Here is a 20736-nt window from a genome sequence, read left to right as displayed (position 1 = left end):
CGAAACTGTAAGCTGTGCGAATTTGTCTAACTTTACATGTTACTGAAAATCTTTCAACGATAGCTCATATTGTTTTACATGTTACTCCAAATCTTTCAATGCTGGCTTAGATAATTTTACTTGTGACGAGAAACCTTTTATATAAAATTCAGATAATTTTACCTGTTTATCAAATTATGGGCTATATATATAAGCGACAATAACTGCTATATACACAAATGATAGGCAATAGCCTTTAAGTATATTCGATGGGCAAAAAAAAACTATTTCTAGGTCTATTAAAATAATTTCGATCCTACAGTTAGATTCGTTAAAATAATTTTTTTTTCAGAAATTTCATCTTTAAATTGCTCTACTGTAAAGTTCACGCATTATCGCTTAGTCACGTTTGCCTTTCAAGCGTCGATATATAGAATCTATATATCGACTAGTATCTATATATCGACGCTTGAAAGGCAAACATGACTAAGCGACAATGCGTGAACTTTACAGTAGACTAATTTAAAGTTGAAATACCTGAAAAAATTCTATTTTATGGAATCTAGCTGTAGGATTGAAATGATTTTAATAGACCTAGAAATATATATTTTTTTGCGCATCGAATATGGTTATTGCTTATCATTTATATATAAAGCAGTTATTGTCGCTTAGTCATGTTTGCCTTTCAAGCGTCGATATATAGATACTAGTAGATTCGATTCCGGCGGCTTAAATTGCTTGACTGCTACATATTTTGAGTAGAATGAGTTCTTGTGAAACGCATATGTAAGTATTTATATTTGTTGGCCTATTCGTAACGGGAGTATGTTTTGCTGAATATCTGTGTACTCGTAAAAATATAGCATGATTACCTTATCTTTACTATTTTACTTTTTTCAATGTAAATATACATGAAACGCACTTGTTTTTATAAGTACTTACGGCCGTTAGGATTGGGATTGTTGATTTGTACGTACTCTTTATACACTGCCGGTTCGTAAATGTGATTATAAAAAAAAAACATCCTTTTTTTATTGCCTTTGTAGGCAGACGAGCGTACGGCCCACCTGATGGTAAGTGGTTACCGTCGCCCATGGACTTCAGCAATGCCAGGAGCAGAGCCAAGCCGCTGCCTACTGCTTAATACTCTCACAAGCCTCGTTTGAAGAAGGCCTGTGGATTTATCGTGTGGGTTGTTAGCAAATTTAATTCTGTGTCCGAAAATCACAAATTCGTATTAACCTACACATGTAAGTTCACTTGTAAGAGACAGTTTCGTTCAACTAAATGGAACTGGTTTTTTTTCGTAACATTTCAATGGAAAATTTTAAAAATAGTTATAATGATTTTGTGCAATTCGAATATGGTTTGAGTTGATTTATTTAGGTGAGCCAGTCACATAAACGTGTTTGTTTTAGGATTGAACTTTTGCTAATACAGGATTTTTGTATTTTTGTATTACAATTAATTGGTTGAAAATATATTTTTTATTGCAAGTTCTTTTTCTTTATTCTTTATTACATCTTACATTATTTCAATTGCTACTTATCAGGCTGGACCGTTTTATCAAAGAACATTAAAGATTGTTGACAGATAAACGAGTCTTTTCTTAGATTTTCGAGTATTCTAATTATTAGCATGTATCATACCACAAGATTATTGAGAATCACAGCAAAAGCTAAAGTAGTATTCGAAAAATTCAATTTTAAATCAAAAATTTTTTAAAGTTAAGTATTAAACTTAAAATTTTGAATGCGAATATTGCGAATATGTAAAAAAAAACTCCCGAAATTAAAGTAAAAACTGGTATTATTTCCACTTAAATATATCCGCAAACATTTATTTATTTCGTTGTAAAAATTGAAAAATTATAATTTCTAAAGATAGTTCAACGTGACTTGTGATTTGATACTGAATTTTTTCATTAAAATGTATTAACAGACGAGGAACATCAGAATGACGTAAATTACGCTGGTAATACAAGGCGTGTTACACAACACTAGAATTGACGCTGATGCCGTTATAATAGGCGACTGTGCAGCCAATGTAGCACGACCTTAATACTAAATCTAAATGGAATACCGAGTTGTTTTTTGTTAAGACGAAATTGCTCACGCGATGCCTTATTCGTATAACGCGTTTGTGTTTGTGCAAATTTCCCGTTAAAATTTGTAGACAAACAAGACAAATTTGTGGTTCCAGTTTTTAAGCCGTATTTTTGGAACGAAGTTCCTTATGGAACGATGCGGAGGGGTACCCTAACCGGGAAAAAACGTCCGTAACGTAAGTATTTATTAGTAATGCACACAGTGTACGACTTAGCTTTGTAATAACGTACAAAGTAGTAATGCACACAGTGTACGACTTAATTTTGTAATAACGTACAAAAAATAACATATTTTTTTATCATTCATTGACCACGATCTCAGAGCGTTCGTTTGCGCAATACACTAACTCTTATGCAAACAACCGTGAATGAAGTGTACCACAAGAAGTTCGCACGTTACCGAATGACCGTGGGTTGTTGCGAACCTCCAGTTTTCTTTTCTTTATACCTCGAATAGAACTTAAAATTAATATTTTTATAATAAGGAACTTCGTTCCTATCCGGTGTTCCACGACACCACACATTTTTTTTGGAGTTAAAGTAATCAGCAACGATAAGTGAATAATATATGTAGAAATAAGTGTAAAAAACGGTAGTCAATGGTGTTTACAAGTGAGATAGTTATCGCTCCCTCTACGTCGGCGGGCAATTAAAAGAAACAGTGGTTGGGGACAGACGCGCGTTTGTCAGGTTCCAGCCCTAGGTAGGCAATCGTTTCCGTGCGACGCATTGATTTGCTCAAATGCACTTCTCTCATCTTCTTCAAATACCTATAAGAAGCAGTCCCGAATATTCTCTTACTTGGATTAATGAAAAATCTCAAACCATCAGCGCTTTTTTACATTCCAATTCCTATGTATTGTTTGAGGTAGGAATAAAAATGTATGTCGCTTCCGTACTTAACTAAGAGTTTGAATAAAAACGATACTTATGTAATCGCTCGAAAAGCAAGTGAGTTTTTGAAGAAAACAGAAACAACTGATCTCTTTGTAAAATATCGAAGTCTAAAATGAATATGCATACTTCATAAAAAAAAAACACTAAGCCCCTAGTCACATCACAAACAGTTGCTAGATCCAAAACATTACGGACATTTATAATTCAAACATTAAAATAACCCACTTCTGTCTGTTACATAAAATTTTAATCACAATTCGAAATACCTAGTATGTTTGACTTGGAACATTATTATTTCACTTTATGTGTATTCTTAATCAAAATCCATTAGAATGTGTAACGGATTAACTTACAATATTAGTGCAAGAATGAGTATCTCTTCCCGTCCAACTAAATCAAATGAAATTATGTAAACACTGAACTAACTTTAAGTTATCTTGTCTGTGATTTTAGATACCAGAAAAGCCTTATGCTGTAGCAGTAAGGATCGTTTTCGAGTGAGCATCATTGAGAATAATGGTCGTATTAAATTTGTGGTTATGGAAATTCTCCAACTAAAAGCCCTAGTTGTTGAAGCTCTGTAAAATTATGCAGCTCTTACGTAATTACTTTGCCAACGTTTTAGTACTCTTATAATGGTTATTTAACACTACATTTATATGTTGTTTCAATGATTCTGTTTAAATTATATTTTGGACTACACAATCTCAGACAATTCGAAAATTTTTGGTGTCTATTATACACGGAACCGAAGTATGCATGTAAATGGGTGGTTCTTATCCTCTGAAATAAGATTCCTAAATTTGTGCGATCGTGCTAGTTGTTAAATTGGACTCCAAACTCCTGCGTAAGCTCCTCCAAACTTTGGAGCTTATGCAGATCAGCATGCATAGAATTATCAACAATATAGATCGACTCACCGGGTGGTGTTCAGTTGGTCGGGCTGAATCAAATACATATATGAACTTCTCGATTCACCCACTTCGAAGACATCTTCAGTCGGACAAAGTGCAGACTTCTCAACTTGACTTTTATCGGGATTAGCCACGAGCACCCATATTTTAAGAATCTGCCCATCTTCTCACATTAAAATTTTGTAGAGAAGGGATTAGGAATCTTTTGTTTTCCAACACGATATTAAATATAATACTGATGAGTATACTGATTCTCCTTCGCTTGTGGTAGCTAAATTCATGATTAGGTTCGATAGGTGCTTACCAATTAGCAAATTTAAATCATATATTTCAAATAAATTTTCATGAAAACATACTTATTGGATGTCGAAATACTTTATCGCTATCAGCACTATTATTAACGGCTGCTTTTAAGGTTTATTTAGGGGCCACTTAATTTTAATGAGATTCCTTATAAATACTTAGATAACAATTTAAGCTAGAACCTTATTCTACGATTTTTTTTATTTAAAACCGATAAAGCGCAAGTTAGCTTAGTTAGTTATATCGATTGAGTTACGAAAGCATATCAGGATTTTTGTGACTTTAAAAGCTGCTCTATCGATTTATTCGTTCATCCTTCAGTGTACTTAGTACGAGTTTTTTAACGTTCTCGATAGCGTGAAAGTTAACTCAGTTTTGTATGCATTTGGAACAGCGCCCCTAGCGGCAAACGTAGGCAAACGATCCCATTCCATACAAATATGAGCTAACTTTAACGCTATCGAGAACGTTAAAAAACTCGCACTAAGCACACTGTAAGCTGATTGGTTAAACGCATCGTTGATTCTGATATCAAATAGTGTAACCGCAAACTTAAAGGACGCTGTAAACAATACCGGTCGCCTTGCCCTCAAACTCATGTGTCAAGGGTCCTTACAAGCCATTTCGAGCATTATTCGTTCCATTGTTCTGGCGCGTATTCTTATTCTATTTCCGTCAGAATCGCCAAATATTAGACATGGTCACTGAAGATAGGAAGCGGCTTATGAGTTTTTGTTACTATTAGGTATATTTTTATTGTAAAGACTAGCTGACCCGGCAGACTTCGTAGTACCTCAATCGATAAATAAAAGACCTAAACTTTTGTATAAAATAAACTTAAGCAGCGCACCAGACCGGTCGTTGTGGAGAGGCTTGGGTTGCCTGTACTGGACGCGTGTTGACTATAAGATAAGAAGACGAACGGTATATCATCTTTGAATGCGTATGCCACATTTAATGTCTGTGCTGGTGACCATTAAAGAGTTACTTAGTCACGACCCAATCCTAACTACAAACTATGACATGGTAGAATAGTAAAATCGATACAAGTTTTCGGTGATTTAAACTTTTCTTTTTTGAATTTAAATCGATTTATTGAATTCGTTTAGTCTGTAAAATTAATACTATATTAACATAATATTTCATTTATACTCAAAATTAATACCATACACAGACCCGATCCATAATTAAATGTGAGATTTTCATCTCTGTGAAAGCCCGAGAATGTGTGTAAACAGATTTGAAGTCGCGATCAGACAGCGTCTTCACTTGTTTTTAAGACGCTTGTATTAGCTCGGTATATAGGTATTTTTGTTTGTATCCAACCACCAGTAAATTAATTGTGAGTTCGGTTCGATATTTGTGCGTGTTTTTTTTTTTGTTTTAAATCTACATATCTTCGTTGTCAAACCATAATCTGCTATGTGCACTTTTTGAGATTTTTACTTTTTGACCTTTTCGTATAGTTCACAGCCCTATTTACCGCATAAAAAAAACTGTTATATGTCTATAGCTTTAATATTTATCTATAGCTTTCATTTGATATACATAATTCTTAAAAATTCACCTTCATATAAAATTTTATACGAAAATGTTTTTACTCGTTAATTCAAAATAGAGTTTTTGCACATAGCAGATTTTGCTTTGACAACGACCTTTTTTTTGTCTTGAGAGATAGACTTGAGAGGCTATTTCAGCTTCACCCTAACGTGTGTGGGTGAGCTCACGGGACTCAAACCGGAGTGTTGCTAACACTGACCCTAGCGAGAGCAGTGCTTCGCAGAATCTGCCACCGGATCGGAAACGAGATCCACTGAGAAGATCCGACCAGAAACGCAGTGGGCTAGACAACGACGATATATTATTTATTGTATTGTTCCAGAGCATGCCGCCGCCGGCGTGAGGCATGAGCGGCCGCGGAGGTGGCGGGCAGCGCTGTCAGCTCATCCTGCAGCGTTGCCTCGCTATACAACTCACCAAGCCCGGCAACGCGCCCGACGACTTTTGGATGTACGATTCCGGATATCTGTTATTCCAGGTGAGCCCTCTAAAGTCCTATTTACATTTGAAATCATGTAGATATTTTATGTTTACTACTTTCCAATAAGTTCCGTTCAGTGTGCTTAGTGCAAGTTTTATAATTTCTCGATCGCTTAAAAGTTAGCTCAAATTTGTATGGAGTTGGAACAACTCCACTAAGTCTGACGCTAGAGGCGTTGTTCCAACTCCATACAAAATTAAGTTAACTTTTACGCGATCGAGAACGTTAAAAAAACTCGCACTAAGCATACTGTTTGATATATCGTAAATCTAAACTACTTTTAAGACTTAATCTCGAATTTTTTTTATTGTCATTATATTATTATTTCTAACGTTTTCATCACAGGAATAATTTGAATATTGTGCTAATATGATAAATATAGCACAATCAGAATGCGAAACTTCGCAATTAAATATGAACGATACAAAAACGCGAGATTAAGCCGTAAAAGCAGTTATAATATCATTCTTCGGATGTCATGTTGCAAAGCGAGCATGCATCGACGCGGGCGGTCATAGCCCAGCGTGTACACATGTTTAGATATGATGGGAATCATCACATATGGTGTTACATACACATCACACACGAAGCTGAATGATCCGTTTTTATGTAAATATGAAAACTGAGACGACCAGCCGGTGAAATCTATTTCATTACAATTTTTAGTCTGTCTGGTACACATTCTTTGAACAAACATAAACAGAACGTAAAGAAAATCACAATGTATTTACGCATCTGGTTTTGTGAGTAAGCCACGAAATGTAGAAAGACTATAAATCTCTGATGCCCATAAATAACGATTAATTACTATTATATCGGTCAAAATGCTTGTAAGACGCTTCCTTATCTCGTTTAGATCAAAGGCCACCAAAATAAGTCTTCAGTTCACCGAAAATAATGCTCTAGTCCATACATGGCCTACATACATGCACTGAAGCGTCGTGCGTTATGTGAATGGCGTCCATTTAAATCAAGTGGACGGAATAAGTAATTTAAATTCTGCTGCCTTATGTTGATGTGTGTGTGGTCCAATTTACGAGCGGAATGTATGTACTCACTAGAGTTTCGAGGTGCTGTACAACCTGAATAGGTTATAGAGTTATGCCAACAAAACTGTTAGTAACACCTCCCATAGACACAGCTCACTGAGTTTCTCGCCGGATCTTCTCAGTGGGTCGCGTTTTTCGATCCGGTGGTAGATTCTGCGAAGAACTGCTCTTGCTAGGGCCAGTGTTAGCAACACTACCGGTTTGAGCCCCTTAAGCTCACCTACTAGTTCGGTGAATCCAGAATAACTCCTATAAGCTATTAGAATAGGTAGGAAAAAGTTAGTAGCTTAGAACTAGTGAGTATAATGGAAATAGATTTTCGCAGTGAAATACTATTACTGGTGGTAAGACGTCTTCTGGATGGTTAGGTTGCACGGACTGACCAATTTTTGCTGCGAAGCATTAATGGGTCTCGGTTTGAGGGATGTGATGGATTTTTAATGTGAGGGATTTTTAATCGAGACCTGAACCTCATGTATCAATGTATATTATGTTGCGGCATTAATGCAGTGATATCTGTAGGCCTTTGTAATAATTTAACACTAAGTGGGCTGTCAAGTCGTTTACTTATCCACTGCCCATTCAAAAATTTTATGAAGAGAATTAAGTTTAGATTTAAATGAATTTAAAATAATTACAAGCTTTCATTAATTTGGATTCGAATCTCAGTTATGATTATAAGCAACTGGAACATATCAGCTAATCAATTAATAGAATTGCTTTCAACTTCTAAGAATGAAAGAACTTCAAAGGAAATTGTACTCGAACAGAAATAGCGCAGTCACTTCCACTGCAAGATTTATTTTATGAACCATTAAATTTAACATCTCGCACGGAAACGGAACAATTCATTACAATAATTACTTATTTAGTCTGACGCTCCCGCCTACGCTTATCACTTAAGCTCGTGTAATTATATCCGACGTTTGTAAAACGATACTGTTCACCTACAAAGTTCTCTTAGAAACAGTTATTTAATATATTTGTTCTTTCTCTTCATTTATTTAAAGTTCAATTTCGTTTGCATTAACTTCGACATAATTTTGATGTGATATAACTTAGATGGAGTGCGTGTCTCCGCTTTTTTTCTGTGCGGTTATATTTTTATATCTCTGGCAACTTCCTTATAATGAGCGCGTTAGGATATGGAGTGCAATTTTAATTTGTTATGTAACCTTTCCTGTAACGAAATTGTATATTTTTTAAATTTAGATGGACCGAATGAAAACTTAAGTGGTAGGTATTTGTAATTTGGTGACGTAATGTGTTTTAGTAATGTTCACTTATGCTAATGCCACTTCGATAAAGCGACACGACACGAGAATCCTCTCATCGTGGCCGCCGGAAACTACATAGCCTTTCCTGCGGACCAAATGGTAAATAGTCGACGTCGCCCAAAACACGTCATTTCGGATCCTTCCGATCCACTAACAGTGCTTTTAAGTACCCCAAGCACCGATCGGCGAGTAAATTAACCCACAGACACAGCCCACTGAGTTTCTCGCCAGATCTTCTCATTGGGTCGCGTTTCCGATCCGGTGGTAGATTCTGCGAAGCACGGCTCTTGCTAGGGTTTCTGTTAGCAGATGGGTGGCACATTTACGTTGTAGATGTCTATGGACTCCAGTAACCACTTAACACCAGTTGGGCTGTGAACTAATCCACCGATCTAAGCAATAAACAAATAGCAAAAGATATCAAAAAGGTTTGGGCCCCGTAAGCTCACCTACTAGTTAAGGTTACGCTGATATGATCTCTCTAGACCATCAGCTTAGATAGGAAAAAACAAAATGCTAATGTGTAATAAGCATGACAATAAGAAAATTATGGTAAACCGCTATCTCGAAGAGAATTTCTTGAAATAGACTCCAGCAACAATCTAATACTGTGGACAAAAACTATATTATATTTTATGTTACTATACCGGCTTAAGTAGATTAACCTCTTCAGGACCATTGGTACATATGCGTATTTTTATTTATATATATTTTTATAGGTATCTAGTTATACCCTAAAGAACCACACATGCAGAGGTATTTAAAAAAAAGTGAATATTCACTATTTTTGTTTTTTTTTACTCATTGGATTTGTTTTTAATATAAAATGAACAAATGGCAATAAAGAATTAGCTCATTTCAGGTTTATTGTACTATTAAAAAATTCTTCCTTGAACAGGTTTGGAGATCGTTTTTTTTTATTTTATAAGTTGAAGAGTATACCGTGTACGGCTCATATGTAGTTGGAACAGCGTCCCTAGCGGCAAACGTAGACATACATACAAATTTGAGTTAACTTTTACGCTATCGATAACGTTAAAAAACTCGCACTAAGCACACAGGTGTGCCGTGGGCATTCACGAGTCTATGTCAAAACAAAATTTATTTAACAAAAAAGTATTACAGCCATTTTGACCTAAATAAAGCAAAACTAGCGTAGAGAAAATCGATCAAAAATCAATAAACAGTCTAAATGAGTAAAATAAGCAGTAGGAGACCTACCTACGGAACTCCACTCATATCCCCAGCTCACTGCCATTTCAAGCTTCTCATATTGTTGTTTCTTTTTTATGTCCATTGCATCTTTAGTTTTATTGATAGAAGAAAAGCGATCTTGTAAAGCTTGATGCCAAATGTTTACGGAAACCGTGTACCAGTATTCGTTGTTTTAACGCGCCACTGCTACCATAAGTGGCTAATGGACACGTGTCTAACTAAAACACATTTATATTTCCATTGAGATTCGGCGCGGCTGTAAAAGAAACAGCTGTTTACACAAAGAATTTGGGCCGTTAAAAATGCCTTCTACTTCTCAGAATTGGCCAGCATACTTCATCAGGAGTGATAGCTCAGTATTGTTACAATATGTGAAATATTGATTCTAGTAGGCAGCGGCTTGGCTCTGCCCCTGGTATTGCTGAGGTCCATGGGCGACGGTAACTACTCACCAGCAGGTGGGCCGTAAGCTTGTCTGCCTAAAAGGCAAAAAAAAACAATTCGAACGCCAAAACGATTATATTTAGTCGTTTCTTCGAATTTTGTGAGTTGCAGAAAGGTTTGAAATTTGTAATTTTTTTTGGAAAAAACCAACATTGTAAATCATAGTTATAATATTTTAAATATAGGTACACAATAACCAAACAAGTTTCCACCATTAACATTAGACAGGTGTAGAAAGTGAGCCATTACTTTTATAGCTTTTATAATTCGATTTCAGTTTTATTTTAATTGTTTTATTATCTTCCAAAATTTTCCAAAAATTAAACTTTACAAACGAGAAAAAAATTATAGTTCTATTGCAAGTTTAATTAAATGATGAGTGTCTCTCTGACTACTGTGCTGATCTAAGATCGATAGCTTTTTTTAAAGATATTCGATGCTTGTTGTTTGTACTTCTTGTATCTGAAGTGTTTTGTGAATTCATTAAACAGAAAATTTGAATGTTGAATATTTGTTTATGTAATGTAATGAGTAGTCACTACCTATTAAATAATTTCTTAATTATTACTATTACTTAATTATTATTATTAAAGTCAATTTTTTTTAAGAGATTTTATGGCCTGGTAATTAAGACCTTTAAGTCAAGTCTTATTTTAATGTATATTCTTCTTTTTATGAAAATGATAATATGGAGTGAAATGAAATGATATTAAATGAAATGAAGATGATTAATTTGAGGCCTTAATTAACTGGGATGAAATTAAATGAGATGAGATGAAATGATATGGGATGAAATATACCTAATCTCAGTAAAATGGTGGTCATTTACTAAGATTTTTTCAGTGGACTTTTTGGAGGATTCCGAGAAGCTACGTCCAGCGGCTTTGTTTAATTTCCCATATTTGTGCACTTTCGCAGATACTAAACAGTTAATAAACCACCGTTATTGCACATTTAAACCTGAAGAAACACTAAATAGACAAAATAAAACAAATCACACAACTTCACTCCTCGCGTTCCCGCCAAAAAGTCCTCAAAATTTATACATACGTTGGAATGGTTATCAATCACGGAAAAAATTATTAACACACGATCCTTTTAGTGACGTAAATGACATGACCCGGGCAACACTGGGTGTATCTATTTTAATTAAATGCGACAGTGTGCTGACTAGCTGCTGATTTTACGTACTAACAAGTCGACTATATAGTAAGCAAGAAACTCTTTGTAATGAGCAACAATGTAACATGTTTCATTATTTTCGGATTACAAACTCAACGCGAGCGAAACTGTGGAGCACATTTAAATTATTATATAATTTCACCATTGAAGTTGGATATATTTTATGTATACACTGATATTAACAGCATTTCTATTACAGTTTGTTTGTGAAATACTGAAGTGATGAAATGTCGAAAAGAAAAAATAATCTTAAGCGTATTCTGGCATTGCTGAAGTCCATGGGCGACGGTAACCCATCACCATCAGGTGGGCCGTGTGATCGTATGCCTACAAGGGCAATAAAAAAAAGTAAGCCTTTTGTAAATTGGTTAAGAATTGTAATTGTGTTAGGTAAAGCGTAAATTAGGACAAAAATCAATCTCTACTTGACGTCACGTAATTTTTATTATGATCGCTCTCAAGTCTCAAGGACAAGGTGACCGGTCTGTTCTCCATTTCACTTCTTAATTGTTTTTGTATAATTATTGAATAACTTTACGTTACCGAGAACGAAACTTTTTTGTTTTTTATTGTGGAAATTTTTATCAAAATTCATACAAGGTCGTGTCGAAATCGAGTTTCATAAATCGAAACGTGATAATGTTCTCTTTACATTGCTCGTATTACACGTCATTTCGGATCCTCCCGATCCACTAACGGTGCTTTTAGGTACCTCAAGCACCGGTCATCGTTCTCGTCGACCCCTCGCTTGCGACGAAGGGCTCGACGAGTAAATTAACCCTCAGACACAGCCCACTGAGTTTCTCATTGGATCTTCTCAGTGGGTTGCGTTTCCGATCCGGTGATAGATTCTGCGTAGCACGGCTCTTGCTAGGGTTCGTGTTAGCAACGTTGTCAGGTTTGAGCCCCGTGAGCTCACCTACTAGTTAAGGCTACGCTAATATAGCCTCTCAAGGCTATCAGCTTAGGTAGGAAAAAAAAGGTCGTGTTAAATCGATTGTTATGATTATGCTACTGAAGTAGATACCGAAATTTTCTGAACACACAATTTTAGCTTTAACGCGAGACAACACGAAATTTCGGTTTTCTATCGTTCGGTACTTCATTCAAACTTATGATCATACTTGTTGGAGAGTTTACAGAATTAAAACTAAAAAGTCATTTGTAAGTTTCTGAGGTATTCCAAATACTGATTTATTTCTAATGATTCCTTTTTAAATCCATCCTTTTTGAATCAGTGGCCAAAAATTATGAGTTTTAAAAATTATTTAATTTCAAGCAGCCCTATTATTCATGGTTGTGAGATAAAATAAAATTTTAAATAATTATAATAACATAATATTTTATACTACTAAATTCTGAAGCTGAAAAATTATACTGAAATATTTCCTTTAGCTTTGGCGCAATAATTTATTTCGTTAGACTTAAATGACATTGAGTAAGTGTGTTAGTAATAAAGAAGTCGTCGTGGCTTAAAGAATAAGACACACTGTATATTCCGCGACCAAATTCCACAGACGTCTACATTTTCTAAGAGTGTGTCCTCGAATTTATTCACGAACAATTTCTTTATTATCTTCTACAACGTTACAACTTTTACAACGTTAAATTTGTAACGTTTCAAACATATATGTACATGTGGATGACAGACTTCACTTTGTTAATGGGTTGTGATAGCTACTTAATATCCGGTGGGACATGAGATTGTTCTCCAATCTAAACCAATAAAAAAAAAGTGCGTGCGTACAAAGTACACATGTCAGAAGTGAAATTTTTTTGGCGAACTAATTTATGAGTCTTGCTTATATTTATACAAATCTAAAACTTTAGATTTCCGAGACTTAAAGGAAGGGAAAAAGGAAGATATGTTCTCGCCAAAAGTCTGTCAAATGTCAATCTCAAACCCCAGTGTTGACAGTCACATTATGTTTAGATTTCTAAATTGTAAATGACTAATATTTTGCCAATTGAATTGACCAATTTAATTTCATTAATGTTCCAAATTCTTTTCATTTCATTTCAATTCCTATTAACATTTTTCACAAAAAACATTATAAAATAATAGGCTGTATGGTATGATACATTTGCCTTTCCAGTTGGAAAAACACAACAACTACTACTACTGACATTTGACAAGTACTTAATTTCAATAGTAGTTTGACGTCACTTCCGTTGCATACCTGCGTGACGTTCTGTAAAAATTTTACCCTCATGCGCCTAAAGAAGTTTCACTTCAAAAAACCGCATATTCGTTGAATTATTTCAAGCACAATAGAAATAATAATGGTTTTTTATAGTGTAGTTAAAATAGTTATACCTACTAGGCAAAATAACAACGTAAGTCAACTTGAACGAATAAAAAAACCAACTAAACAATCGAAATTATCATTCGAATACAGACTCGATTTTATCAAAATCAAAGGTCAAATCGAGTTATTGTTGCGGTGTTAGGTTTAATTTGTCATAGTTTCCGTTAAATCAAGCGTGTTTAATGTCGTATTGTGAACATAATTTTTATCGAGATAAAACGTATAGAGTTGTACGGTTACACGTTCCTTATAATAATATTAGTGTGGGAATCGAAGGTTTCGTAATGAAGAATGAATTTGTAAGCTAATCGATAAATATCCCTCTGTATTTTTCCCTTTCACCTTTAAATTTTATTTTTCGTAAATCGAATTACTAATTTATTTTGTTGCTGGAAAAAGTTTTTACGCGTCGGATTATTATATTGCGGGTTAAGTAGGTCACAGATGTTTATGAGACAAACAATTCCAACACTTGTTTAAATACAAAACGCGGCTTATGAAATGAATGCCAATATCTTAATATGTTTTTTAAACGAAATATTTTCAAATGAAATTTTGAAATCAGAATTGAATTTAAAGAAACAGAAAGAATATCGTTGGTTAATTTATGGAAGACTAGTATACTGTGTAAATTTAATAAGTTCTCTATTTTTTTGTTGTTGTTGTCACGTATATAAATGATGCGAGTCATTAGACAACTTAAGTTAATGTGAACGCGTCGAAGTCGAGTGAATGAAGTCGAGAATATTCATACAATGGAAATAAACCATGATGAAGAGGTAGACCTAAGAAAAAATGGATGGATTGCGTGAAACATATGTGTATGAAGGGAGTGAGCGAAGAAATGGTTTTTGATAGAGGAGTATGGAAGGAGAAAACATGTTGCGCCGACCCCAGGTGACTGGGAGAAGGGCAGGAGAATGATGATGATGATGATGGAAATAAACCTTGATCAAATATAATCGTTCAGTAAAAGTCTCAAAACCGAACTTTTGTAATTTTCGTAACTCTCCATAATAACTCTATAAATGCATAAATTACGTACGTGTGAATACATAAATATTTATGCCTTATAAAATCGAACATAAAATTTAATACAGCAGAGCTTATTCTTGGACATATTCATTATAATGTTACGTTAATTATTAATAAACCAGATCATGAACTCTAAGATTTTATCGATTGCAAGAAAACCTATACCGTGAACAGGTTAACGCAAATTTTACATACCTTCTTACGAAAATAGCTAAGCCAGCCCTTTCTAATATTAATTAATACTCTTTCGTATTAATTAATTAGAGGTAAAACTTTCAATTAACTATCCAGTTTTGACGATATCACGCGGGAAGGCTTATTTTCACGAAATGTCAAATCGTATCGATGAACGATTTCCCACGATATTTTCATTTCCAGTTGATAAATGTTCTTGTTAATAATGTTGATTTTAGCGTTTCCTAGAAAGTGTATTTTAAAAGTTAGCTTTATTCAATAGGTGTCAATTGAGTTTCTTTATTTTGTGATGATCACGCGACTTAAATGATGTTTAATGGATATTAGAGTCCACAAACGACTTATCTTAGTTCGAAAAAAAATTCAAGAAAATAAAAGTCGCCCAGAATTATAAACGGAATCTTTTCAAGTAGGATACTGTTTCTGACCTGGAATAGAATCCGGAAACAGTTGTTCAGAAGTCAAGGTCAGTGGTCAAGGTTAACTGTTCACGGCGTTCGTCTAAAAAACCATGTTTTAACTGTCATGAAAAAATCTGCCTCGCTGATATTATTAATAACTCTCACATAATCAAAAGACACAAGTGTGAAAGGTATTGATAAAATTCAAGTGGGCCATGCCTCAATAATTAGGGCAAAGGCACGCCAAGCACTTGTTAGAATCGAACACAGAAATAAAAATACACTTTACATAACCGGGGCGTATTATCGAATACATTGTTTATTGTAATGATACAACATATTGTTATATGACACGTCTGGAATTGAGCAATGGTTCGTAGACCGGAAGGCTCTCAATGGACTAATGCTTTTAATGTTTTTTTTTTCTTACGAGTACAATTAAAACCGTTTACATGTACAATTAAACGCGTTAAGTAACAATACGCATAACTGAAATGACCAATTACGGGCAGGCGTGTATTCGGTACGCGTTTTGGGGGTCAAATTTTCGGATCTAAGCTCTTCATAAGCTTTACAAAGCATCGTTTTCATGATGACATTTAAATACTTAAAGCTTAGTTATTAAAAAAAGTAAGGCATACTGTTATTTAGTTTAAAATAGTGAAACGCTTGATACCCAGAATAAATAATAAATCGGCTCAATTTGTCCAAAAAATAAACAACTATATTGAAAGAATCATAGTCGTAATAGAACAAGGACCTGTGTTACGACAACGGAATACATATTTTCAAGCAAATTTTGATAGAAAGTATTTAATATAATCTATTTACAGATTTATCACTTTGTGTTATTAATAAAAATAGCTGACCCAAAAAAATTAGTTGTTTTAAATTTCGATTTTGTAAAATTGACTTCAGAATTCGTACCTGTTTCCCAAAGATGCATGATTGAATAGAAAGCATTTAGTCACGATCCAAAAGAACATAATTACTAATATGCTCGTAATTATCGAACGAGTTACAAATCTATTAAGTTTTATCTATCTTTTGATAAGTTTCACAAACTGGTTTGAAGAGGAAAGTGAAAACTGACTTATTTAAAACGTTATCTGTGATTTAAAAGCTTACTTCATTATGAGTTTATAGGAAACAACGATGTGGCCATCCGCATATTAGCATCCCAAACAGTGTTGGTTAAATTTCTAATTTTACTACTAACTTAACTAAATTTTTACTGGTGGTAGGCCCTCTTGTGAGTCCGCGCGGGTAGGTACCACCACCCTGCCTATTTCTGCCGTGAAGCAGTAATGCGTTTCGGTTTGATGGGCGGGGCAGTCGTTGTAACTATACTGAGACCCTTAGAACTTATATCTCAAGGTGGGTGGCGCATTTACGTTGTAGATGTCTATGGGCTCCAGTAACCACTTAACACCAGGTGGGCTGTGAGCTCGTCCACCAATCTAAGCAATAAAAAAAAAAATTTGTAAGTATACGTACAAGTTATTTTATAAACCTTTGAATGTGAACTATCCTTTTGCTATACAACCTTTGTTCTAGATGAATAAACGATTTCATGGTCTACCCGGTGTTCAGTGGTAATAGTCAAGGTGAATGTCACTACCTTGACGCCTGAGTTTGACGTATGGGAACTGTTCGTCCGCTTTTAAAATTATAACCCAAAAGTAGTTCGCGATAGAGATAGATACATGTAAAAACGCAAATTCAGAAACTGCGGAATTAATTTTAATGAAAACTATGGTACTTTTTTGTTTCGTGAAAGCGTTTTTTTTTTTAATTTTTTTATTGCTTAGATGATTGGACGAACTCACGGCCCACCTGATGTTAAGAGATTACCGGAACCCATAGACGTCTACGACGTAAATGCCGCCACCTAACTTGAGATATGTGTTCTAGGCTCTCAGTATAGTTACAACGACTGCCCCACCCATTACTGCTTCATGGCAGAAATCGGCAGGGTGGTTGTACCTACCCGTGCGGACTCCAAAGACGTCCTACCACCAGTAAATAAAGTTTTATTGGTGAGCATTCACTATAAACGATTCGGACATTGTATTTATTGGATTTGACTCCGATATAGATACATCATTAGATACGGGTACATCTCCTATAGCGTTCTCATTTGGCCAAAATCGAACCTTTTCATAGATTTTTTCCACGTAACAATCTTACTGCCTAATATTTTATAATTTTCTAATACACACATTTGCTCTGATGAATTCACAGATATTAAAATTTCTGAGCATATTTACAAATACATAATTGTAATAAAATTTGGAACAAAAAATCGTCAACCCAATTTATCTTCAATTGTGAATTAATGATCCGGCTTTAAATGTTTCCGCGCAAGAAATTTCATCAAACAGATTAATTAATCTTCACAAGTGATTTCTCATTTTATTTATGTGTCTCGGTATGTCAGCTCGGCATGTGTCCTATATTACCCGCAGAATGATTTGCCTGACAAAAAACGAAATATATATTATTAAAACCTATTTTTAGTAGTATTTGAGGGCAGTAGCTTTTAGTGTATACAGGGGAGCACGAGCCAAGTTCGTAAAATCATTTAATATTTAATAGAACGTCGGCAGATCAATCATTTCATCGCTCAGAAGATTCCGCCGTCATCCGATCCGCTTTCAATCAGAGAAAGGTGTTATGCAACACTATTTAGTAATTATATATTATTTTTTTCAATTAGTTGTTCGTTCGTAGGTCAAATTATTAAAGTTCTTGTTTTATTATATTGGAAGTAATTATTACAGTATTATTAATTACTACACACAATTAGAAAGATTGCGTATGGCGAAAATTAATTAGATACGAATAGAATTCGGATTGCATGAATCATTTCGGCTCTTTGATTTTATAGTGACAGAAAGATACATGCATAGTTGCGTTTTAAAATCGCAGCTACATTAATTCATATTGAAAAAAATATGTATATGTACGTAGGCTTAATTATAAATTATCAATCAATTACGGTTGAGTGCTTTGAAATGTATTTAAGCTGCAAGCTTTGTGTACAAAAGGTCATAATGTCAAGAGGTTTCGTTAGTGAAATGGTAAATAATTTATTTTGTTCGATAGATTAAATCATGCTTAGGAAATTTTTAGTGATTTGTCAACAAAATCGACAATGTTGATACTTTGAGAGTGGTTAGTAAAATAATTATTATTACTTAATTATTTATTATTATTATTACCTAATTAATTATTAGTGATCACATTTCAGGCTCTTTACATGTTAACAGTAATTTAACACACTTCCAGATTTGACAGAGATATTATATTATTTATAGTGTGAAGAAATAAATATCATACAATATAGTTATTCAAAAACTTTATTGTAAATTGAATTTTTGCTGCGAAAATTTTTTTCTTTACGTTTTACTCTTGCCATTTTCATGATTCTAGATCATCTAGGAAGTTAGTTGCTTGTAGGTTTTTAGTGATAAAATATGGTTGTGTGTTTTGACTGAGAGCCTTGAGGTTTTTGTGACTTTATTTTATTTTATTGCTTAGATGGATGGACGATTTCACGGCGCACCTGGTGTTAAGTGGCTACCGGACCCATAGACGCCTACACCCATAGACATCTACAACATAAATGCCGCCTCCCACCTTGAGACATGACTTTTAAAGATTCAGATTTTACAGTATAACGGCTGCCCCGCCCTTCAAACCGAAACGCATTACTGCTTCATGGTAGAAATAGGCAGGGCGGTGGCTTTTTTTTTGTCCGGAGGAAATCGCCGGATTTCCATCCTCCAACGCCAGTGGAGGCGCTAGGAGGGACATGTCGGATTCTAGCTGGCTAAAACCTTCTGTCGCTTAACAACCTACGTCCGAGCCCCGCATGAGACAGAACTCATGGAAAGGCAAAGGGGGGAATGTGAAGCGATTAGTGCGGAGCACATCTCACCCGTCACCCTGCCCCTTGGAATGCCGGACGACCTCCCGCCTGGGGGATACCCCGCTGGGTCAGAACCAGCGTGGGTCGAGGATAACCGGCCTTCCATCACCCGAATGCTCTTGCGTAAAACGCGCGCAGAGCAGCTTGCACGTCGTCTTCTTAGACCCCCTCGCGGGTGGTACCTACCCGTGCGGACTCATAACACGTCCTACCACCAGTAAACTTGACTTACTTTCGCCGTAGATTTTAGTATTTGCTACTAATTTAAAAACTCATACATCTAGAGACAGAAGAATAACACAGTAATTCTATAATTTTTCAGTTTTTTTCTTTCATGAAGATTAAAAGGATTGAACAATTAATCCATATCGAAAATACTTCTCTGTCTTAGCCGCTTATTACAAAACATTTGTTTAGTCACATTTGTTTAGTCAACTATATCGCTAAAGATCTCTGATCGAACACAGTGACCTGTTAAAAATGCATTACATTTAAATTACAAGGTCGACGCTTTGAGTCCGATGGTCGTAAAAGTAAGTTTCGTGAGTTCAGATGCCCATATGTAGGTAGGTCTGCGTTGGTTCTCAAACCTTCGTCGCTCGACGAGGTCACTGAATTAGTATATGAATTGGCTGCATTATAGTATAAGACGTTTCCGTTAAAAAGCTTTACTTGTCTTGTGAACTGTGGTGTATGCGTTAGAAGGGGACGGACGATTTTTTTTTTCATTTTCTTTTGTGGTTTGTAGCGGTGGTGTGGTTGTAGTGCTAAATGTATGTGCAGTGTGCTTAGTGCGACTTATTATATTTTTGAATTCTTGATCGAGAATATTCCAACTCCATAGAAATTTGAGTTAGCTTTACGCGATCGAGAAGTTAAGAAATTCACACCAACAGGCTTACTTCCAATTAACGCCAGGCATTTTTCTGACAGACATTTCGTGCAGTATGCGGCCGAGGTAAAACTCCGTGTGTGGTCAGGCGACCGTGTACGAGGTCAACTGATGACTCATGCGAATTACAAAAGCTATGTAGGCGCATGGTATTACTGTTATTAATAATTTTAATAATACTTATTTGTGTTTGAGCTTATTTAAGTATAAAGCTGCACAAACCTGTTTATGATTCGATCGGAATACGTAGTTTTTCAATGGATAGTATTTTTTTGTTAATCGATGGTAAGTTAGGATTGTCGACAGAATTGCTTGCTTCTTTTTTTTTCTAGCTATACTGATAGCCTTGAGAGACTATTTCAGCGTAACCTTAACAAGTAGGTGAGCTCACGGGGCTCAAACCGGAGTCATGCTAACACTGGCCCTAGCAAGAGCAGTGCTTCGCAGAATCTACCACCGAATCGGAAACGGGACCCACTGAGAAGATCCGGCGAGAAACTCAGTGGGCTGTGTCTATGGGTTAATTCGCTCATCGAGCCCTTCGTCGCAAACGACGGGTTCG

At 35.3% G+C, this 20736-nt stretch overlaps 1 protein-coding gene across 2 annotated transcripts in view; it reads left to right on the top strand.

Annotated features, from left to right (window-relative positions):
* Positions 1-20736, top strand: part of knockout (Stork-head domain-containing protein knockout) — a 217953-nt gene that overhangs the window by 54603 nt on the left and 142614 nt on the right. For both annotated transcript variants that reach the window (XM_028186941.2, XM_028186933.2), the window contains exon 2: positions 6083-6238. In XM_028186941.2, coding sequence (XP_028042742.2) covers positions 6107-6238 — 132 coding nt within the window. In that variant the 5' untranslated portion in view covers positions 6083-6106. The remainder of the gene's footprint in view (positions 1-6082; positions 6239-20736) is intronic.

This window comes from Bombyx mandarina, chromosome 22, assembly GCF_030267445.1.
Source record: "Bombyx mandarina strain Sakado chromosome 22, ASM3026744v2".
NCBI classification, from domain to species: domain Eukaryota; kingdom Metazoa; phylum Arthropoda; class Insecta; order Lepidoptera; family Bombycidae; genus Bombyx; species Bombyx mandarina.
The sequence above is the reverse complement of the archived record's forward strand: the minus strand, read 5'-3'. Positions and strand labels throughout refer to the sequence as shown.